Source organism: Corythoichthys intestinalis, chromosome 22 (genome assembly GCF_030265065.1).
Source record: "Corythoichthys intestinalis isolate RoL2023-P3 chromosome 22, ASM3026506v1, whole genome shotgun sequence".
NCBI classification, from domain to species: Eukaryota; Metazoa; Chordata; class Actinopteri; order Syngnathiformes; family Syngnathidae; genus Corythoichthys; species Corythoichthys intestinalis.
This window is the reverse complement of record NC_080416.1, coordinates 1,918,129-1,935,080: the sequence shown is the minus strand read 5'-3', so window position 1 is coordinate 1,935,080 and position 16,952 is coordinate 1,918,129. Positions and strand designations below refer to the sequence as shown.

Here is a 16,952-nt window from a genome sequence, read left to right as displayed (position 1 = left end):
AAGTACAACAGTAAAGAAAAGTGGAAAATATGTAGAATTTCTAAGTCATGACCACAAACCCCTTTTTAGGAAACAAAAGTGCTTTTATATGTCAGTGCGATGAAACAAACTAGGAAATACCACTTAGAACCTGAGACCAAAATATACTGTTTGTGGCATGGTGTACTCGAACAATGCTATGTATTCAATTTTTGTGGTGGTTTTTGCTTTTTTTGACAGTAACTGCATTCAGTTTGTGGTCTTTTTCAGATTGTCTGACATGTTACACATGTGTATTTCCTGCCATTTCTCCTATGGACTGCCTTAAGTTTCCCGAGGAGTGCGCAGAAGGACATCGCTGCCTGTCTAGCACTGCGACAGCAAAACGAGGTGAATTGTGAATCCTTTCACAAATGAAAGACAAAAGATTCATTGTGCAACGTCTGCAAAGGCTTGGATTAGAAAATATTGACTCCATTGTGCTACTGGACTAAGTGTTGTCCTTGTATTCAGAAATAGACACTGTAGGTGCGATATGAATTCTTATTAGTGGAGGCATGATTAACAAATGTAACCACGGATTCATTCAAAACGCAACTTTACAGATTTCAGCCATTTCCAATTTGTAATGCTAATGTAAATAGCACTTCAACCTGAAAACATCTTGGTTTAACCCTTAGATGCACAAGTTACTGGACCCTACACTCTTCCATAAGTGGGTCAAAAATGACCCATATTAGAACCAATGTGTTTTTATGCCATTCTGGTGAAGAATAGTCACTTGTATATTAATTAGTATGATATTTAGGGCCACACAAGAATGATTGCATGCTTGAAATATCTTTATTTTAGATGTCCCAATCGATCGGCGTCCCGATCGATCGGGTCCAATCACGTCATTTTCAAAGTATCGGAATCGGTAAAAAAATATCGGCCATACCTTTTTTTAATATATATATATTTTTTAATTAAATAATTTTCTAATTGTATTTAACGTTACACACATAATATGTTACACTCATCCAGAGTCTTTAGTTTAGGCTTAAGGTAGGGTTATCAAATTTATCCCGATAACGGCGGTAATTAATTTTTAAAAAAATATATCACGTTAAAATATTTAACGCATTTAATGCATGCGCCGCACGACCCACTCACGCATTGTCGTGCTCAATCTGTAATGGCGCCGTTTTAACTATATAGAGAGATAAAAGGCAGCGTAAAATGAGTAGAGTGAATTTTGGCAGCCTTTGGAGCCTTTTCTTAATTGGCTAAAGCCTTACAATCCCTCTCCCTACGATTAGAAATATCATGGGAAGCAATTGATCTTTTTCTTAACACCTTATGTTATTTCCCAACGCAGAGAAGATATATCAATTGGTACCACTACGCACAGTCATGGTTGCACTTCCCATCATGCATTTGGGCAGTTAAATGGCTACAGTATCATTTACTGAAAGCTGAACAAATACACTCGATGGCAATATTTAGTCACAATATACAAAGTCACATTTATCCTTTAAGAATTACAAGTCTTTCTATCCGTGGATCCCTCTCACAGAAAGAATGTTAATAATGTAAATGCCATCTTGAGGATTTACTGTCATAATAAACAAATACAGTACTTATGTACTGTATGTTGAATGTATATATTCGTCCGAGTTTTATTCATTTTTTTCTTAATGCGTTGCCAAAATGTATATGATCGGGAAAAATTATCGGGAATGATTGGAATTGAATCGGGAGCAAAAAAAAGCAATCGGATCGGCAGATACTCAAACTAAAACGATCGGGATTGGATCGGGAGCAAAAAAACATCATAGGAACAACCCTATTAATTAGTATGATATTTAGGGCCACACAAGAATGATTTCATGCTTGAAATATCTTTATGATTCAATTAACATTTTTGGGGAAAAAAAAAAAAACAGAACAGCAATAGACTTCATCCTTCCTTGTATTTTATCATCAATGATGACGAGCTCCCATGCATCTTTTTGCTGAGACAGCGGTGCTAAGCCTTTTTCTGAGGATATTGTGGCTCTGTGGTCTGCCCTGGGTGGGAGGTCATTCTCGCTGGTAAGAGCCCTACCAACTCATTCTGTTGGCAATGATTTGGACACTTTCTTCTTCAGAGGATACATAAGTGGAATATTATGAGTCAGATTGATCCTGTTCAGTTGGATTTCCAGGTGGACAACTGCCACTGCCACCTGGACAATAGTCTTGGTCCTCATCATCAGAATTTTCAGACACTTGAGTCCAACCCCATCACTGCCTCACCATCATCCAACATCTGTAGGACCATTTCAGCTGTAAATCTAGCACAAATACGATTTTTTTCGTGTTTTTCCGACTCGACTGAACGGGAAAAGTCGCATAAAAGTGGACCATTTTCAAATTCGATCCAGGTCACTTTCGTATGTGGTTAAAATCCCCTCCGGGCCACATTTTTCCAGAATGTGGCTGCAGTCTGAACTGTCAAGTCCCCCAAATTGGAATTCATGCAGCAATCAACAACAGCAAAGAGCAAGAGAAACAGGGTGCTACGGTTGCAGTGCAGCTGTGTATTAGCATTAGCGCCTAGGTTGAACGCGGATTTTGTGGAAGGAGCGGGCTTGACAACAGTCATAAAAAAATAAAATGGGTTGAGAATAAGCTTGACAATGCTCGGTTTTCTCTCTGCTCCAATGCTCCTGCGGGCCAGTTTGCTCAGCGCATCTCGTACTGCGAATTAGAGCGCATGTGTGATACTTGAACAGGCTTAATGGACAAAGGCAGTCTGAACGGGTACGCCAAAAAAAAACAGATATGACAAAAAATCAGAATCGTGCATTAGGACCTGCGGTATGAACCTAGCCTTAGCTAGCTAGTCATGAAGTAGGTTAATTTGTTGATAAATAATAGTCATGAAAGACACACACACAAAATACTATATGGACATAATACTTACGGTACACGTATCAGCTCTTGCGGTGTAAAATCATCTTCTTAAGGGATGTCACTTTTTACATACCTAGTCTGTGTGGTCCACGGTAAATTTATTCCTGACAGCCAAAGTTGATGATAATGAAAAATTCCAATTGGATTCCATAGAAAATGCATGTGGGTCATTTTTGACCCACTTGTGGAAGCATAAGGTAGTAATACAAAAATGACTATTTCTTCAAATGTATAAAAAGTTCATCAAAAATTTGAATGGCATTATATCAAAAACATGTTTTTGAGGTATACCCGGAATATGAATTGATAACAATTTTTCATTCCGAAGATATTTCAAGAAAACAACCTCACCGGGTCATTTTTGACCCACTTATGCATCTAAGGGTTAATTCAGGAGTGTCCAATATTCCGCCTGACAGGCACATTGTAGCTCAGTCATACAGTACATACAAAATCACATACTTTTGCAGTCGTTTTTTTTTTTCTTGCGTAACAGTGTTTCGTCCGCCATTTTGTTGCCGGTCGCGTTTTTAAATTTACTTTATTGTATTAATATAATGTATAAGGCATGTTTTTGAATAGTTATTTTGAGATTTACAGGGTATTTAGTGGTACTTAAAGGGTTAATTCTGACTTGCGCGGAAACTCAGGTTACGTCGCCAGCGTAGGAACGAATGCCGTCAATCGCAGCCATTGCGTTAACTCATTTGGCCAAAATAAACTTGTCTGGTCCACATTAGATCTTCTAATTGCCATAAACTTAGCATCTTAGGTATAATTAACAAGATGATGGATGTTTTGATAACGTTAAAGAGGTTTTCCGCTTTTTCATCCGTAGGTGCGCTTCAAATCACCCTGTATGAAAAGAGCTGCGCTGTTCCCTCCCAGTGCGGCGTGAGTGGTCAGAAATACGCCAGCGGCCTTTATTTCAACTACACCAACGTGTGCTGCAATCACAATTTGTGTAACGGGGCGTTGCCACTTACTAGCAAGTGGGGAGGAGCTGTGCTATGCCTATTACATATGCTCACCTTCGTGATGTCCTGAGAATTCTGTTGTTACACGCCAAAAGGGTGATCCTCATCAAACCAACCTAAACGATGAAACCTGAAATAGTTCATTTATAGCAGAAAGATGTTTTTGTCTATTATGTGGCCCAGTCTGCCATTTGTTACCAAAATTGTATTTTGTCAGTTTTTTAAACTGGTTTTAGAGTTGCAAATTCATAACTGTAAGCGTCCATGAAAAGCTTCCTTTTCACCTCTATACAGCTTCATAAATATTAAAATTTGTTTAAAATGATATACCGTAATTTTCGGACAATAAGCCGCTACTTTTTTCCCCCTCATTTTGAATCTCGTGGTTTATAGTCCAGCACGGCTTATCTTTTCATTTATTTGGGTTAATAGTTGGGCTGTCAAACGATTAAAATTTTAGTCGAGTTAATTACAGCTTAAAAATTAATTCATCGTGATTAATCGCAATTCAAACCATCTATAAAATATGCCATATTTTTCTGTAAATTATTGTTGGAATGGAAAGATAAGACACAAGACGGATATATACATTCAACATACGGTACATAAGTACTGTATTTGTTTATTATAACAATAAATCAACAAGATGGCATGAACATTATTAACATTCTCTTAAAGCGATCCATGGATAGAAAGACTTGTAGTTCTTAAAAGATAAATGTTAGTACAAGTTAGAGAAATTTTATATTAAAACCCCTCTTAATGTTTTCGTTTTATTAAAATTTGTAAAAAAATTTATCAAAAAAATAAACTAGCAGCTCGCCATTGTTGTCAATAATTACACCATTCTCACTCCCCAAACCCATAAAATCATTTGGACACAAGCGCCAGCAGAGGGCGCCAAACACCAAAAAACAAGTAACAAGCGGTCATTACACTGCTGTCATTTTAATCTGTTTGAGCGGGGCATGTCCGTTAATTGCGTCAAATATTTAACGCGATAATTTTGACAGCCCTAGTTAATAGGTAACACTTGATTTGACGGGGAGGGAGGGGTTATAAGACTGTCATAATTATGACATGAGACTATCATGGGCAGTAAAGAATGCTCATGAAAGATGTCATTAATTGTCAAATTAGCTGATATTTTTGGGTAGTACCTGTATGTCAAATGCTCTTCACCACTTTTAAGTCCTAAGTGAGCAAGCGTTAGCAAGGAAAACTGTAGATACTAATTGCATATGTAGACTTAAAGACTTATCATTTCTGAAGAAAACTTTATTGGTCACATTTTTAAAGAGACAACGGAAATAAAAGTTTGGAAGTGATAAAAAAAAAAAGTCAACATGGAATGAACAGTTGATTATCCACTTATTATTTCAATATTTTCTTCATGGCCACTTTTCCTGTGGACAGAATGTTAATTTGTTTACACAAGCGTGGAAAAGGGCAAAAACAGTTTTAAAGTAACAGGCTGAAAAAAAAACATTGTAATGAGACAAAAAAGGTGAGTTATAAAACAAAACTTAACATTTGAATGAGTTAGGTCCCTGAAACTGTATTGAACTTGACAGTAAATCCTAAACTATGACAATAGACACATTTGCCATGTTAAAAGTGTACAAAAAAAAGTTCTAATTGCACTTTGGTGGCTTGAATAACCTCATCTGGTGGACTGACACTTACAGTATGTTCGAGTCTTAAAGAATTTCATGAAATGGCATTTGAATTGCAGTTCATGAATCATCAAGTAACTAAAAAGCCACAACATCTTAACAAGGCGCATGATTCTACCTAGTTGTGTTAACTCTAAAGTCACTTTTCGGTTGGTTTTGAACTTGGAACAAACAAACTAAATTCTTCATTAAGTTCTTTTCCATCAGTGAGATCTAAACAGAAGGGTATCAAACAGTGACTGAAATACATAGTGCATCTTGTGTGAGTCCCTTTTCAATGTTTATTTACCTTCAATTGATAAAATCGCTCATCACGAGCATAAAGCTTAACCTCTGTAAGTTCGCATTTTTTGCATAAACATACAGTGGGGCAAATAAGTATTTAGTCAACCACTAATTGTGCAAGTTCTCCCACTTGAAAAGTCTAAAAGTAAGTATTTGGTCAATATCAAAAGTTCATCTCAATACTTTGTTATGTAACCTTTGTTGGCAATAACGGAGGCCAAACGTTTTCTGTAACTCTTCACAAGCTTTTCACACACTGTTGCTGGTATTTTGGCCCATTCCTCCATGCAGATCTCCTCTAGAGCAGTGATGTTTTGGGGCTGTCGTTGGGCAATATGGACTTTCAACACCCTCCTCACCCAGTGGCGTCAAAATGATAACAAGAACGGTGAGCAAAAATCCCAGAACCACACGGGGGGACCTAGTGAATGACCTACAGAGAGCTGGGACCACAGTAACAAAGGCTAATCAGTAACACATTGCGTCGCCGGGGACTAAAATCCTGCGCTGCCAGACGTGTCCCCCTGCTGAAGAAAGTACACGTCCTGGCCCGTCTGCAGTTCGCTAGAGAGCATTTGGATGATCCAGAAGAGGACTGGGAGAATGTGTTATGGTCAGATGAAACTAAAATAGAACTTTTTTGTTGAAACTAGAGTTGAAACGAGTACTCGAGCAACCCGAGTAACTCGAGTTTAAAAACTGATCCGAGTAATTTTATTCACCTCGAGTTATCGTTTATTTTGACAGCTCTAAGCATCACGTTTTGCTCGGACTACTTTTAATGCGGGACAACGCGCTGTCACATGCGGAGAGGAAGAAGGGAAAAAAAAAAAAATTTACTGCAGCCGACAGCCGCCGTAAACGACGCCGACGTTGCTAAATACTAGCCCGCACGATGCTGCGTTGGTACAGGTAGCGCCTGATAAGTCTCATAGAGACCACATGTATGTTGAACTAGATGTGAAATGACAGACTCGGCCGCCTCTGGGCAGCGTTAGTAAACAGCCGCCATCTTAAAGCAGTAGAGCGCTAAGCGCTAATAAATAAGATTAACGTTACTGTCGCTACTAGCTCACGTAACATTAGCCCTGCGGAGGGCTAGGTTTCAATTAATTATGACCACTGTCGATGCGTGGCTAACGTGTCTTACATACAGGCTTTAACATAACATAGCATTGTGGAGTGATGAGGGTGTAAAATAAAAACTTAATCCTGCTAACTATCCATTTTAGCTCAGTAGTCATTGCTGGATAAAACACCAAGTAGCACTGGTCCCTAATGTGCTCCAATACAGCCTGTATCATACATTTATTTTGAACACTGCAAAAACTCAAAATCCTATCAGGACTTACAGTTTAGACTAACTTAAAACTTGACTAGAACTTAAAAATGGCTTGACACAAGGAGAAATTCAATTGAAACACGTGGGAAAAAAATCCTAACTTTTAAGTGATGTGTGTTATCAAGCGTAACAGCATTTTTAGGTATATATATAAAGATCTAAAGGTTTTTTTGAGTGAAAGCAGTGAATTAGTCTTTTTTTTTTAATTCTAGTTACGTCTGAGATGCAACTGTTTGCTGTTTTCAACAATAAACATCGAAAAAAAAGACATTGATTGACTGAAAATGGTTCAAGATTAGATGAAATGTCTTGTTTTCTCATGTATATTTATAATTGCTCTTCACCTAAAAATATATTTGTTTTATCCGATTACTCGATTAATCGATAGAATTTTCAGTCGATTACTCGATTACTAAAATATTCGATAGCTGCAGCCCTAGTTGAAACCCAGGTTCTCCTGCTTGGAGGAGAAAGAATACTGAATTGCACCATACCCACTGTGAAGCATGGGGGTGGAAACATCATGCTATGGGGCTGTTTTTCTGCAAAGGGACCCGGACAACTGATCTGTGTAAAGGAAAGAATGAATGGGGCCATGTATCGAGAGATTTTGAGCAAAAAATCTCCTTCCATCAGCAAGGGCATTGAAGATGAGACGTGGCTAGGTCTTTCAGCATGACAATGATCCCAAACACACAGCCAGGGCAACAGAGGAGTGGCTTCGTAAGAAGCATTTCAAGGTCTTAGAGTGGCCTAGCCAGTCTCCAGATCTCAACCCCATAGAAAATCTGTGGAGGGAGTTGAAAGCCCATGTTGCCCAACGACAGCCCCAAAACATCACTGCTCTAGAGGAGATTTGCATGGAGGAATGGGCCAAAATACCAAGAACTGTGTGACAAGCTTGTGAAGAGTTACAGAAAACGTTTGGCCTCCGTTATTGCCAACAAAGGTTACATAACAAAATATTGAGATGAACTTTTGGTATTGACCAAATACTTATTTTCCACCATGATTTGCAAATAAATTCTTTAAAAATCAAACATTGGGATTTTCTGGTATTTTTTTCCACATTCTGTCTCTCATAGTTGAGGTTTACCCATGTTGACAATTACAGGCCTCTAATATTTTCAAGTAAGAGACTTTGCACAATTAGTGGTTGACTAAATACTTATTTGCCCCACTGTATTTCTACTTAGTTAAAATGACCCACTATGGTTGCAACACTGTTAACTTCCTGTAACTTTCCTCCAGTATGAATAACATGTGACTGTCAAATTCAGTTCTTAGAAAAGGAGCATTAGGCTCTAACAGGAAAATGAACAAATTTAGAACAAGCGTGTATTTAAATTCATAGCAGAATCACATGACTGGACAAAAATGTTTTCTTCCACATACATTGCCCTGACACTCCTTGGTAAATTGGAACTACAGTATGATAAACAAAAAATAGTCCGTCCATGACAGACTGAAGAAAACAAAGGTTTACGTCAACTAGTCGTTCACAGATGCTTGAAAGGAAACTGTTACAATAGATTCCAGATAACGGTTTCCTGTTGGCGTCCTCTAAATGAGCTCGTTTGTGTGCTACAACGGTAAAAAATCTTTTAGCTTAAAAGTGTAACAGTCCTTGTTGCGTCGGAGGGTAGTACGGCAAATAATATGCTCTGTGCCTACTAAATAAAAGCTTGTCATTGAAGCTCAATTTGCTTTTTAGGTTTTCTTGTGACTTGGCCACTTTGTGTGTGTATAATCCCCCCTAAAAATATAAATGAATTGTCACCCCTGCTATGAATAAACATTTTAAATCAAGAACGTTTTGCCTTTTACATTAACAGAAGCCTATTTAGCCTGCTGTTCTACATAATGTAAGATTCCTTTGTCTCTAATAAAATTTTAGTTGTACTCGAGTGCGATGAAGCTTTTTTATTCTTTCCCCCTTCTTGAATTAGCGGTTTTTTGGCTGGTGCGACTTGTACACAGGTGCAATTTATACTTCATAAAAATACAGTATCTCCCATCTCTGGACAATAAAATTTCGAACTTTCTTGCTAACGGGCCTGACATTGTTTTGTTGAACGCTAATCCTTCATAGTACATCAATCTAACTAGATCCCACCCCCGCACGAAGCCCTACTTGAGAAATTTGGCCACAGAAGAATAAGCCATGTGGATCTCGTCATCGATGGGGCAGGTGGAGGCAAACTCCTCTCGGGCGTACGCTGCGTTCAGGTACCGCCACAGGTGGGACAGAGCTTGAGGGATGCTGAATTTACGGTACTTTAAACACACAACCTAGAAGAAAAAAAATTGTGTTTAGGAAAGTTAATACTGGTGAGCTCTTTTTGTTAGCGTCATTTACGGGTTTCTGTTACACATCGTAAATTGAGCACGAAGCAGTAGGGGTAAGCTGCCATTTCTGTTGACTCGTTTTCTCCTCATGTGATTATTTTTCATGATTAGTGGGTGGGGCTTCTGTTTTGTTGATTTTGGCCTCGCCGGACACTGAAGGCAAGCTTCATATCTACGTGTGTATATGTATATATATATTAGGGCTGTCAAAATGATCTCGTTAACGGGCGGTAATTAATTTTTTTAATTAATCACGTTAAAATATTTGACGCAATTAACGCACATGTCCCGCTCAGACAGATTTAAATGTCAGTAGAGTGAAATGCCTACTTGTTAATTGTGTTTTATGGAGTTTTGCCGCCCTCTGCTGGCACTTGGGTGCGACTGATTTTATAGGCTTCAGCACCCATGAGCATTGTGTAAGTAATTATTGAGATCAACAATGGCGGGCTACTAGTTTTTTGATTGAAAATTAAGAGGGGTTTTAATATAAAATTTCTATAACTTGTACTAACATTTATCTTTTAAGAACTACAAGTCTTTCTATCCGTGGATCACTTTAACAGAATGTTAATAATGTTAATGCCATCTTGTTGATTTATTGTTATAATAAACAAATACAGTCCTTATGTACCGTATGTTGAATGTATATATCCATCTTGTGTATCATCTTTCCATTCCAACATTTTACAGAATATATATATCATTTACAGAAAAATATGGCATATTTTAGAGATGGTTTGAATTGCTATTAATTACGATTAATTAATTTTTAAGTTGTACTTAACCCGATTAAAAATTTTAATCGTTTGACAGCCCTAGTACATATATATGTGTATTAGGGCTGTCAAAATTATTGCGTTAACGGGCGTTAATTAATTTTTTAAAATTAATCTCGTTAAAATATTTGACGCATTTAACGCACATGCCCCGCTCAAACAGATTAAAATGACAGCAAAGTGTCATTTCCACTTGTTACTTGTGGTTTTTGGTGTTTTGCCGCCCTCAGCTGGCACTTGGGTGAGACTGATTTTATGGGTTTCAGCACCATAATTATTATTGACAGCAACAATGGCGAGCTACTAGTGTATTTTTTGATTGAAAATTTTACAAACTTTATTAAAACAAAAACATTAAGAGGGGTTTTAATATACAATTTCTATAACTTGTACTAACATTTATCTTTTAAGAACTACAAGTCTTTCTATCCATGGATGGCTTTAACAGAATGTTAATGTTAATGCCATCTTGTTGATTTATTGTTATAATAAACAAATACAGTACGTACTGTATGTTGAATGTATATATCCATCTTGTGTCTTATCTTTCCATTCCAACAATAATTTACAGAAAAATATGGCATATTTTAGAGATGGTTTGAATTGCGATTAATTACGATTAATTGATTTTTTTGCTGTAATTAACTCGTTTAAAAATTTTAATTGTTTGACAGCCCTAATTAACAAAGTACTATTATGATTGATGTGTTTTGTTTCACAAAAAAGATCTGCTTTAAATGGTCCGTCCAAATCCGCCAAAATGGCTGGTACTAAAGCGGTTGGTTATCTTTTGTGGAAATGAATGCGCTAAAGACAGGTAATATGGTGTGTATTCTGACTATAAATAATAAATGAAGCACTAAAAACGTAAAGATTGATTACCTTGACAATGTGGAGCTTTGGAAGCAAGTTGCAATCGGCAAGTGTAAGTTCTTGGCCGTCCAGGAAGGGGCGGGAGGAGGAAGTGACTTCATCCGCGCTATTTTCGTCGATTTCGTCAGGAAGTGGAGAGCCGAGGTAGTCGTCTAGTTTCTTGAGAGCTTTCAGAAGCCCTTTCTCCAGATCTGTGTGTCGACAAAATGGAAAGGGGGGGGGGGGGGTCATTTCAGCAAAATATAATGGACTTAACATTGTTTTGTTGAATGCATATCGTAGTACAGAAGAAGTTTAATAATGTCACTCATTTCTTCCTCCTGCATGAAACAGGATTTTTTTTCCTTTGAGGATTTTATCGAACTCACTTTCATTTGTCTGAGGGTTGGAGTTCTTGATGTAAGCCGAGAACTTTGAGAAGACATCCATCCCCGCTGTATTGGACTCGGGGTTACGAGCTGCCAGACGAGGATACCTGAGTGGCATAAGAGAGTTTCGAGAAAAAGAACAACAACAGCAGTAATGAATGTTCGGACTACCTTGGGGGGCAGAGAGAATCCTCCAGGAACTCCTCGATCTTGTTGGTGTCAGTTTTCACTTCGTTGCCGTACAAGAGGAAAGGCGGCTGGGCGCCCGGAGCCAGGTCCTTCAAGATCTCCGGCTTTCTTTCGGCGGATGACAAAAAGGAAGTGAGGAACGCGGCCCTGTTGTTTTTCATTATAATCCGAAGTTTGTTGAATACGTGTGAGTTGCGTTCAAGAGTGGATTCCTACCTCTTCATGTCCACTGTGGTAACATCAAACGTGACTCCTTTTAGCCACAACACCATGAAGAGACGCTGAGAGAAGGGACAGTTGCCAATACTCTGGCCATCACTCCCGGCCTGCAATAACAATATTTAAATAATGTTTTATACACTACCGCGCAGTTTTGTTTTTGGCAGCCGTTTTAATTTTCGTTTTAGTCTTTTGGATGACAATACTAAATAGTCTTAGTCATCTGAAAATGTGTGTCTTCATCTAGTTTTTATTGACGAAAACTCTACTAATTTCGTCTAATTTTAGTCGTAAAATGAAAAAAAAAATAAAAATAAAAATTATACCCACCATTATACCCACCAGGATGCCACGAAATGTAAAAAAAAGTCAGAGTTTAAGAGTACGCTCGCCGCTAGCAATAGCCTGATGCTGATGCGAGCATGAATACTATGCTAATGCTACGATTTACATTTAGTGTGTGATGATCACTCAGCCTAGTTTAAGAGGACTCTCGCCGTTAGCAATAGCCTGATGCTAACGCTACGAGGTACATTTAGTGTGTGCTGATCACTCAGCACGGACCTTTAAAGGCTAAAGCAACATTGCATATTCTCTCTTCTTGCCAAGAAAAGATGATTAATTTCGTCTAGTTTTAGTCGACATTTTTAGTCGACATTTAATTAAAAAAAAAAAAAATGTCTGTAAAATGAAAAAAATATATATATATTTTATACCCACCAGGATGCCACGAACTGTAAAAAAAAAAGTTTAAGAGTACGCTCGCCGTTAGCAATAGCCTGATGCTAATGCGAACGTGAATGCTATGCTAATGCTAGGAGTTACATTTAGTGTGTGATGATCACTCAGCATAGTTTTAGAGGACGCTCGCCGTTAGCAATAGCCTGATGCTAACGCAAACGTGAATGCGATGCTAACGCGACGAGGTACATTTAGTGTGTGATGATCACTCAGCACGGACCTTTAAAGGCTAAAACAACATTGCATATTCTCTCTTCTTGCCAAGAAAAGATGACTAATCTTAGCGTGTGTATCTCAGAATATGGGAAGACTGGAGAGGACACTATCGGGTGAAATGGTGTGGGGGGGGGGGCAGCACGTCACATGGGTGACATAACCAGACACACATTGTGAACATGTGACAAAAACTATGGTGCATTTTCGTCTCGTCAGACAAAAACTGGCATTCGTGTCGTTATGTTTTAGTCTCCCAATAAACGTTAATAAACTTCCGCGTTATGATGGCGATGTCACGGTCCAAAAATAGCATTTGTGCGGTACGCCATTCATAAAAACTGGCTGTGAATGCACAACTTTCTTTGCCTCTCCCAGTCCAAATGGATTGGACGTTTAGCGCTGTCAATGGTAGGCAATGAGTAAAACGAGTTCCCTATAAAAGGGAATTATAAGTTATTATAAGAGCCCAAAAAAGCCCTGAATGGGAATAATTATTAAATGCAAAAGTGTTTTGAGGGAAGTGTGGGTATTTGCAGGGGATATTGAAACTCTCTTTTTATATATATATTTTTAAGAAAATGTCAAGTAATTGCTCAAAGTGACCAAAATTGAAATACTTTGTTTTGTCTTTCTGTTGCAGCTTAGGTCACCATAATATTTCCCCCATCTATAACTGCTTATCCTTATTATAATCCGTATTAGCGTCACAGATGAACCGGAGTCTATTTCTGCTGACTGAGGAAAACAGGCAATGCATGTACTCCCCTCAACTGAGCACCAGTCAATCTTAAGCCAAAAAACCATTCACACTCACATTTTAAGCATAAGCGGATTTTAAGGGGGGGGCTAGCCCCCCCCCCCGGTGGCCGGAAAGTGTCATTGCATGAAAATGACTTTCCTTTATATATAAAAGTTGTAAAACAATAAAACTGCAACAAAAATGAATGAAATGAACAACAAAATACATTTTTATAATGGGTCAAAATTATTTTTCGAACAGCTCATGTGACTAGCACCTTAGACGCTCATTTGCTTTGCATATAATTAAAAAAAATAGGGGAGGGCAATTTTATTTTTCAAATGATTTTTTTCTTTGATTGAAGCAACTTTTTGGGGGGATTGAATGATTTAGACACAAATGTCCTACCCATAATATGACCCGAACACAAAAAGGATTGCTTCAATCAAAGAAAACTTTTTCCATGAAAAATCAAGTGTTAAATGGAAAATTTTCAATCAAAAATATTTTTTCGCATTCAAAAAACGTTTTCTGCGATTGAAATCTTTTTTTTTTTTTTTTTAATTGAAGTGATTTTTCTTTTTGAAAATATATTTTTTTGAAGCAACTTATTTTTGATTGAATAATAAAGACAAAAACATCCTAGCCAAAATGTGGCCCAAACACAAATTAACATTACTTCAATCAAAAAAATAAATAAATAAAAATAATATATATATATATATATATATATATAATCATAATAAATCAAAGAAAAATAGCTTTCACATGCATTATTCTGAGTTTCAAATTTATTTTTGCATTTTTTTGATTGCAGCAACTTTTTTTTTTTTAATTGAAGCAACTTTTTTTGGATTGAATAATAAAGACACAAATCTACCTCCATATGGCTCCGCCCAGGGGATACAGTTTTTGACTGGGGTAACTACATTGGCACGACACCGACGGGGGTACCATATTCAATGGATGACAATCTTGGCTAAAAGTATTGCCTAAGCAGCCTGATTTAGAATTCCCTACAAGAATGATTGTGAACAAAAAAACACTCATTGTCAACTTATTATTATAAATATTCTTGTAAGTTAATTTTATTGCTGACACTGCGTTTCGGGGTCATCAACATGTTGTGCCCCCCTGCCCTAAAAGTCAAACTCCGCCTATGATTTTAAGTACGATTGATGAACCTAAAATTGGAGAATAGTAGGAAGCCGGAGTACTTTACACCAAAACAAAAAATATACTAAAACAACAGAGCTCAGATATGAAAATCCATCATCTATTGAATGGGTAGTAACGCGTTACATGTATTCAGTTACATTTATTTGAGTAACTTTTTGAGAAAAATTTACTTCAAAGAGTAGTTTTACTAAGCTATATTTTTTACGTTTACTTGAGTAGATTTAAGAAGGAAAAACGCTACTCTTACTCTACTTTGGGCTACACAACAGTCGTTACATTTTTTTCTTTATTCTACATATCAGATTTATTTTTAATTTTTTTTGCCGGCGATACCAAAAGAGAGACGTGCCTGCTGTATTACCGGGGAAGCTCTAACGAATTCACCAATAAGACGTCGCAAAACTAATCACATGACTGAATTCTACCAATTAGACGCAAGCTTGCCGTTCTAGCTTCACGCTAGCTTTTGTAATCATTTGGTGCCTTTAAAGCGCCGTAAAAAATGAAGTATTTGATATAGAGCGACGCCCTCAACATTTTTCGAAAGCAGATTTTAACCTCTCTCCCAGTTTTTATTTGGCACCGATTGACCACGGAAAAGCGGAGATATGATCCTTTTAATTTCAAAATAGTCATGTTATGTTATGAAGGAACTTCACTATTCAAACTAGGAACTACTTTCTCCACCAGAGGGCAGTCATGCTCTTTGGACGAATAATGCTGCATTTATATATTTGTTTTTTGTTGTTGTCAGTTTGTATTTCTTTGGCTTAATGTGGTTATGTAATAAGTTATTGTACAGTATAATTATAATAACAGTCCATATAGATAACTTTGTGCTCAGAGGAAAAATACCATTGTTTGAAAAAAAAAAAAAAAAAAAAAATCCAACAAAAATATAAGCATTTACTCACAATTTTACTCATTACTTTCCACTGAATACTTTACTTGTATTTGAGTACATTTTTTGCACGACTACTTTTACTTTTACACTACTGTTCTTTCTGCTAGAATTTAAGACAAATAATAACTGAAACTTCCACATTGAGGTACAAGGAAATTGAAGTGGAAGTATTAGTCACTAAAGTTACAACAGCATCTTTCTTCTGCTGAGAGGAAAAAATACAGGGTGTAGCACATTCATACAGAGGAATCATTATGAAACTTCATAACGCTTTAGTGTTAAACTGTTTTTTATGAAACAGTAAAATGTGATTACTATATAACACGCGTGTTGAGCGACTAAATATAGATTCAGGTCTAATGTTAATGTGCTTTTAATAAGATTACTTGGTTTATCTAACCAGTGAGTCAACAGAGGCTTTTTGAGAGACATTAAATACACCCCTGCTTTATTTTGCTAACCTACAAATTCGCGTAAATATCCATTTTAATCACAAAAATGAATCACCGTCGTGACGCAGCGGACCTACGTCACAGTGTGTGCTAGTCCGAACAAAAATATCGTCCTTACCTTGACGAAAAGTTCCAATTTGGGCTGACTGGAGTCGCTCATTTTCCTTTCCTGTCAAGGAGGAGAATGCTAAAATGTTACATTTCAACAAAGGAGGAGAATATTTCGAAACCGTGAGAGCCAAGCCCATCTTCCGCTAACGAAGTCCCGAGACGAAAAACCACGAAATAACATTGTAGGAATTTGCCCAACTGGCTGGAATGTTTAGAGACATCATTCTTGTGTCTTAACGACTTTTAAAAGGTGGCAAAAGTGTTATTTCCGAGTGTGTGGCGTTACCTTGACGTGCTGCTCGAAGCTGCTGACGCCTGTTGCTCTTGCTAGTTTCTCCTCCCAGTGGTGGCACCATTTCCTGGAGGCCAAAACGGCCCCGACAAGCTCACCGCACAATGGGGGAAAAAATACACACAAGAAGGGAGGGAATCTTTCTCACACAAGCGAGTAGAAGTCATTCAGTCCGAATTGAATTCGTAGGATACGAGGAAACACGTAGGAAAAACCGGTTAAGCGGGTTGACAAAACGTCAAACCGACTAGTTTTTGTTGTGTGAGAAAATCTGACAGGAAAAACAAATCTTATTCCAAATGCATATACCCAAAGGTGGCTAGAATCACCAAAGATTTTACT

General features: G+C 37.5%; 2 protein-coding genes across 2 annotated transcripts in view; one reads left to right on the top strand and one right to left on the bottom strand.

Moving 5' to 3' along the window:
* The window catches only part of ppt2b (palmitoyl-protein thioesterase 2b), a 230,658-nt gene that overhangs the window by 47,691 nt on the left and 166,015 nt on the right, over positions 1-16,952 (top strand). The window lies entirely within an intron of this gene.
* Positions 6,144-16,743, bottom strand: clic1 (chloride intracellular channel 1). Its single transcript, XM_057827398.1, has 7 exons — positions 16,605-16,743; positions 16,326-16,376; positions 11,974-12,083; positions 11,740-11,865; positions 11,569-11,675; positions 11,210-11,391; positions 6,144-9,491 (listed from the first exon to the last, which is right to left on the bottom strand). Exons 2-7 carry the CDS (start codon positions 16,365-16,367, stop codon positions 9,330-9,332), a joined length of 729 nt encoding a protein of 242 aa, XP_057683381.1. The 5' UTR covers positions 16,368-16,376; positions 16,605-16,743; the 3' UTR covers positions 6,144-9,329.